The sequence below is a fragment of the Otolemur garnettii genome, unplaced genomic scaffold (genome assembly GCF_000181295.1).
Source record: "Otolemur garnettii isolate 467f Iridium unplaced genomic scaffold, OtoGar3 scaffold00050, whole genome shotgun sequence".
Taxonomy (NCBI): domain Eukaryota; kingdom Metazoa; phylum Chordata; class Mammalia; order Primates; family Galagidae; genus Otolemur; species Otolemur garnettii.
The window spans coordinates 21,252-28,526 of NW_003852445.1; the positions used below are offsets into that span (position 1 = coordinate 21,252).

Sequence of the window (7,275 nt, forward strand, 5' to 3'; positions counted from 1 at the left end):
AAAAAAAAAAAAGAAAGACATGGAAAAGAAAATGTACCAGACCAATGGTCACATGTCATTACCTAAGGATACATTAATCTTCTCTAGCAGCTGCTGTGTCTTCTCTAACTTTTGACACAGCAGCTGCCATTAAGGGTACAACTGAGATGAATTTACAGCAGTTCATTGGCATTCTCCAAGAACTGACTAGTTTTTGTAAGAGACACACTAGTGAGTTAAATGAAAAAACAATGGGCGTTGCCATTCCTGTATCTTTTTGCCACCACTACCCCTACAAAATGAACCACCTTGCCTGGGCCTGTGTAATTTTTGAAATACTATCTTAGCCTCAAGATGGGACCGTTTCAGTGAAATCCCCACTATAATAGCCGTAACCCACAGGACAAAGAACAAGTGTAGCATTGTATCAAATATTATATATATCAACTCTAGCTATACACTTCAAAAATTATGTATAGCCAGCACAGTGACTCATGCATGTAATCCCAGCATTCTGGGAGGCTGAGTCAGGAAGGTCACTTGAGGTGAGGAGCTGGAGGCTCAGCCTGGAGAACATAGTGAGACTCTGTCTTTACAAAAATAAAAAATTATCCTGGTGTGGGTGGTGTGTATCTATAGTCCTATCTACTTGCGAGGCTGGGCTGAGGCAGAAGGATTGGTTCAGCCCAGGAGTTCAAGGCTGTAGTGAGCCATGATCATGCCACTGCACTCCAGCCTGGGGGGACAGAAGGAGACCCTGTCTAAAAGGAAAAAAAACAGTGAAATGATCATTGGAGGGTTGATAATTTTATTACCAGACACGTATTACAGTGCAGGAGTTATGAGAACAGCTCCTGAATTCAAACTAGCAGACTTTGAATCCAGGCTTGCTGTTTAATAAACCTTGAAGATATTTAGCATCTCTGTGCTTTATACAGTTTCTCTCTAAAATGGGCATAATGAGAGAGTATCTACTTTGTAAGATTCAAGATAAAGCATGCTGTTCAATACGATGAGAAGTACCCATGAGTCATACCAATTACTATCTTCTCTAGGGCGCAAATAATGAGAGGTAGGTAATCAATCTTCATCACCTCATGAAGGAAAGTTTCATTAATAGGTTCTTCTCTACTCTTCACTAACCATGACAGATAACAAGCTGCACAACTTTGGGAAAAAAGAGAACTTTCACACATATTTTACAAATACTCCGTTTTCTATTTGCTAAAATATTTGAGATTTCTCTTTCTGAGAAAAAGACACAATTATTTCAGTGTGACTTACTTAGTCAGAATACACAATTCACCAATCACATTTGTTTCCCCAGGATAAAAAGAAATATCATCAAGTGTAAGTATTTAGGTGAACTGTAGGCCTATAACAAAATTTAATCAAGGGTCTCTGGGCATACCACCACAGATAAAAGAATACTGTTTAATAAGTTTAACATTTTTTTCATGATTAAAGCAATGATCTAAAATTCAGATTTGTTAGGACCTAAACAAGGAAATGATACAGGTATTGATAGAAATTATGGAAGATTTTATAAATGATAAAGTGCTAAATACTAACAACAATTGAGGGGTGTCAAGCTCTCTCTTCAAATAGACCCAAAATTCAGTCTACAGGAAAAGCTGCAAGAGTAAAATACTAGCAAATGTAAATTCAAGTACAAAATTAATTTTAAAGTGAAAGAGCACTGATCTAGCTAGCAACCCGGGTCATGGTTTCTGGCCCCTGGCTCTCTTTCGTGATTCCTACCTGGGTGCCTTTTGGAAAACTATAGTCACTTCTCAATTCCTGCATTTTAGCATATGTAATCTGGGGGGATTACAACAAATGATACAGGTAATCCATTCTAACTTTGAGTTCTGATATTCTAAATATAGGACTGACAATTTCCCAGACTGCCAGACAGAGGAGGCCGATAAGTAGGAAAATGTGCAGCTACTGGGGCCATGGAAAGCAAACAGTTTAGGAACAAAAAGAATTAAATCAAGATAGATAGATAGTAAACAGATTAATAATCACATAACTGCATAGTTTGTCTATCAGTAGAAAAATCTGTCTGGTGTAGAAAAAGATAAAATATTATTATTTGCTCAATTACATGGCACTCTCCTAGAGCAAGGGCTTTCAAACTAGTAGGTTACAAAGGATGTAAGATTTGATATTTAGCACTTTGATGCACAGAGTGCTAAACAGTGATAACATCACTTCTAACTTAATGGTGAAATAATGCCAAATTTTAATAGATAGTGGGTTTCTAGGCATATGACATGGCCTAAGTCTTCCCTGCAGATAATGTCTTTTCTGCAACCAGAAGTTCCACCTCTTCGTAGCTAATCCATTCATGAAATCTTTCTGTAACGCACAAGACGACTGCATAGTCTTCTCATAGCTACTTTCATGTCTTTGTTCCTAAATGTATAGATGGCTGGATTCAGAAAAGGAGTGATAAATGCATCAAAAATCGCAAGATATTTATCCAGGTGTGACGTGGGAGAAGGCCACGTGTAGAAAAACATCAATGGCCCAAAGAATAGGATGACCACTGTGATATGAGCTGATAGAGTAGATAGGGCCTTGGATAAACCACCTGATGAATGTTTCCACACAGTGAGCAGAATGAAGATGTAGGAAATGACCAGCAAGACAAAGGAGCCCACAGAAATGAGCCCACTATTGACAGTGACCATGAACTCCAGTTCTTGGGTGTTTGTGCAGGCAAGCCTGAGAAGCCGGGGAAGGTCACAGTAAAAACTATCAAATATATTAGGGCCACAAAAAGGTAAATCTACCACAAAAACTAATTGGATCAATGAATGGATAAGGCCGATGATCCAAGAAGTGGCTAGAAAATATAGACACATTCGTGGGCTCATGATGGTCAGGTAGTGGAGGGGCTTGCATATGGCCACATATCTGTCAAAGGCCATGGCTATGAGCAGCACCATCTCAGTGCCCCCCACTGCATGGCTAAAGAAGATCTGGGTAATACAGCCCCAAAAGGAGATGGCTTTGTGCCTCTTGAAAATATCACAAATCATCTTAGGAGCTGTGATTGAGCAAAATATCATATCAATGACTGAGAGGCTAGCCAGGAGGAAATACATGGGGGAGTGCAGATGAGCCTCCATGGTTACAGTGAGCACGATGACCAGGTTTCCCATCATGCTGGCAAAGTAGAACAGCGAGGAGAAGGCAAAGAGGAGAAGCTGAATCACCCATGAATCCGTGAGTCCCAGGAACACAAACTCTGATACTACAGAGTGATTCGTTCCATCCATGGCTTCAGACACTGGGATCAGTTTTCATGTTAACTGATGGAATAAAGAAGATGAGAAAGAATTACCTAAGCAAGTATTATGAGTGCATAAAAGAAGGCGTCTAGCCATGAAAATAATTATCACATTGACATCTCACACGACCAAATAACAATCACCAGGTGAGCCCTGGACTTCTATTTACAGGGGTCAGCTGGGTCCCATATAGCACCACTAAATTAATTCCTTCTCTGAACCTATTTGTCATACCTCAGGTAAGCAATCTGAATCATTTGCTAGATTCAATTTTTTTACAGGACTGCTTTATGAGAATCTGGACAAACCTGTTTAGGGTCAGACAGAAATCATAAATCCCAGCCATTCTTTGTTCCATGTCCATCGTTCCAAAGTTCACTTAAATATACTGTTTGTAAAGCTGCCACTTTCATTTAGATACAGTTTGAATATGCCAAATAAAGAACAATTACAAAACTCAATGAGTTTTAAAGTGAAGTTACATTAACCAAAGTAATATCTATTCTGAGGCTTGTAACACATAAAGCCTCAGGAATGTCAATGACTGTCACTGCTGAATATTTAGATGGTATCTTGATATTTCACTTTTTTTTTTTTGAGACAGTCTCACTGTGTCACCCTGGGTAGTGTACCGTGGCATCATAGCTCACAGCAACCTCAAACTCTTGGGTTGGGTAATCCTATTGCCTCTATCTCCTAAGTTGCTGGGACTATATGCACCCACCACAACATCTGGCAAATTTTTCTATTTTTAGCAGAGACGGGATCTTGCTCTTGATCAGGCTAGTTTTGAACTCCTGAGCTCAAGCAATTGACCTGCCTGTCCTCCCAAAGTGCTAGGATAACAGATATGAGCCACTGTGCCTGGCCTCTTGATATTTCCCTATGATGTATTAGTTTAACATCCTTCAAAGGGCACAGGTAACTACAATATAGAAATAGTATGAAAGAATGCCTTTTTGGTGAGACTTAGTGAAGGAAGTGTCGAATTGTCCATCTACTAAGAATTTGTACAGTAAATAACTACAAAAGATAAATAAATGACAAATGTATATAAAACGATGCCACTGAGTTTCTTCAGTAAATTATGTAAATTTATGATCTGACCCAATTAAGGCATCAAAATATAAGAGGTAACACCAATCTGAGGCAAACTGTAAAACTCCCAAGTATTTGAATAAATTCAGTTATAAAATTTCTTTATACTTTGTCTCTGTAAATAAAAGTTTTGTTGTAGTGAGATACAACGTGTATAAATGTAGTGTGCACGCATTCAGAAGTAAAAATAAAACAGTGAAGTTTGAGAGTCAGTCTTTTTAAAAAGCATACATACAAATTTCAACAAGAAAGCCCCCAGTCTTTGGATCAGCTAAGGAATTCACCAGAAGAGGCATCTTCTAGTGGCCACTATACAGGAGCTCTGGAGGCGGAATTGGAGTGTCCATTCCCAACCACATCTCAGTCTTTTGGCTAAGAGCAAGTGTGTAGAGTGTCCATTCCCAGTAATTCATTGATATAAGCTCAGAACTTGCATGCACATCCACAGTGAACATGCTCAGCTTGGAATCACTGCAATGTGCCCAGACCGTCCTTCAGAATGACGGTGGGAGGCATGTCATTCATGTCACTCCTCAGCCACATCCTTTCCATGGCGCATTACTCCCACACACTAGACATGGATAATGCATTCCTGTCCAGAGGATTTCAGGGTCTCCCTGCAGCACCTGCAGCAATCGGGCTTCAAGTTGAAGATCTCTCCAAAACCAATAAGAACACCAGCCTTCTCTAGGTTATTACATCTTGACCAGCAGATTTGTTTGTAGTCTGAGAACCCAAGGTAGGTGGCATATCATTATGTTTCTGGGCTTCTGTGAGTACAGCTGGTTTGGAAGTCACATATGTAGATTTGTTCCTCCTAAAGCTCTAGTTTCTGTATATTTGGCCAACAATTCGGTAACCAGAGATGGCTGGGAAGCAGTATCTTTTCCACAAAAAAAAAAAAAAAAACCTTTTCCATTGCATTAGTATTTTCCTGGAAATTCCAGTGACAAGTCCCAGAAAGGTTCTATGATATTCAATTTATTGTCACATGCAAGACACATAACATCTCATTCGCCTCAAAGCAACACAATGACTGCTTTCCTGGAAGTGCTTGGGCGCATGCTCTGCACGGGAAGAGCTGAGGCCAGCCCAGAGGGGCACGGTCAGCTTGCAGTCCACACAGTGCTATTTCTGAGGGTGGAGGACAGCATGGTCTTGAGCAAGCAGCAACTGCCCCCATATGTTTGCACGTCTCCATTGTTAACATCAACTTAATGCAGCTGAGAAACAACATCCAAAGAAGTCTCTGGGCACAACACTTGAAGTGTCTGAAAACTATTCATACCTCTAAATCAGTTTTCCCCCAAGTCAATCTTTGGATAGCTAAGTGTCAATCCCTGTATAGCATCCCATACTTCAGGCATTTCACACCTTCAAATCAGGGCCGATGTTTATCTCCTAAGTAGAAGGCCAAGTTCCACTCCTGCCATTCACTGCAAGTAACCTCTCTCAGGGGCTGGCCAAACTCCTTAAGTAGCTTCTGTATTCGTTTCTACTGCTGCTGTAGCAAGTTACCACAAACCTAGCAGCTTAAAACACACATATGCACACACACGGAGAGAGAATTATCATCTTACAGTTCTAGGAAAGAGGCTATTATGAGTCTTCAGAGCTAAAATCAAAGCGTAAATAAAGCTGTATTTGTTCTGGAGGTTCTAGAAGAGAATCCGTTTCCTTGCCTTTTCCACCTTCTGCAGGCTGAACCCTTTTCCTTCCACCCTACTTCTGTCATCACATCTCTGTGGCTGTGACTCTTCCTCTTATGAGCACCCTTGTGATTACACCGAGCAGACCCAGCTAATCCAGGATAATTTTAAATCTCAAGATTATTTTATTAATCACATCAGCAAAGTGCCTAGTGCCACATAAGGTGCCATATTCACCGATCCAGAGATTAGGACATGAGCATCTGTGAAGGCCATTATTCTGTACAGCATAGTTTCTTACTGTAAACAAGTGGTTGAGGGAGGAAAGGAAAATCTTAGACTAACCAATGCTTTTGATAGAAGCAACTTCAGGTAGCCTGTCAGGAAACTGGGAGAGATAGTAAAGGAAGAGACACAGATAAATGTATCCTGATTTGCAGCTAATCACAAGTGACCTCTGACTCCAATTACATGTGGGACAAAGTATGGACAACCAATGCTCATCAGTGATAAAGAACTGATGATAATTAGTCAATCAATATGTTCTTTGAAGAGTAGTTATGCCAGGTATATAATTAACTCCTGAGCAATTCTCAGTATGATTTTTGTTTATTAATTCAGTTAATATTTTGAGTGCACAGAATGCCAGACATCACACTGCAGGTAGGCGATACAGCATTGACGATAATTCTGGCTTTTGTGGAACTCATATTCACTAAAATAAGTGCAATTTTAGTGCTATAGACAGATTCTTCTCCTCCAGAAAGGGTAAGAACACTTGACTATCTGGGGAGTCTCAAACACTCTGTTTGCTTCTGGTTTGATTCCCACCTTCAGCAAGTCTCATTTTAGTATTTTTACTTCTTCTTTTATCTGATACATCTATAGCTTCTTTTACACTATTTTTTCTAATCAATATGCATTTGTTTTATCTCCCATATATATTTATAAAATACTTGGGGGTAGGTTGCATGTACTGTAATTCTTTCCGTAGACTGAAAAGCCAACTCAAAACCAATGCTAGGAAGACTTCTTCACTTATTCCTTCAACAAATACGTGTGAAACATTAGCGATAATATAAAGGTGAAAAATAGACTTTAATATGTGAAACAAAGTAATTACATAAACTGAACATATATAAAATAAGACTCGAAAGCTATCAGAGCAATTTTAAGTAAGAGTTATGCAAACCATCCTACAATTTAAATCTGAACTCCACGTTATAAACTATAATCTAATCAAAACT

The 7,275-nt window shown here is 39.4% G+C and overlaps 1 protein-coding gene across 1 annotated transcript; it reads right to left on the reverse strand.

Annotated features, from left to right (window-relative positions):
* Positions 1-2,314: 2,314 nt before the first annotated feature.
* LOC100964998 (olfactory receptor 4F15) lies at positions 2,315-3,287 on the reverse strand. The gene has a single exon (XM_003791671.2). It carries the CDS (start codon positions 3,267-3,269, stop codon positions 2,331-2,333), a length of 939 nt encoding a protein of 312 aa, XP_003791719.1. The 5' UTR covers positions 3,270-3,287; the 3' UTR covers positions 2,315-2,330.
* Positions 3,288-7,275: the final 3,988 nt, after the last annotated feature.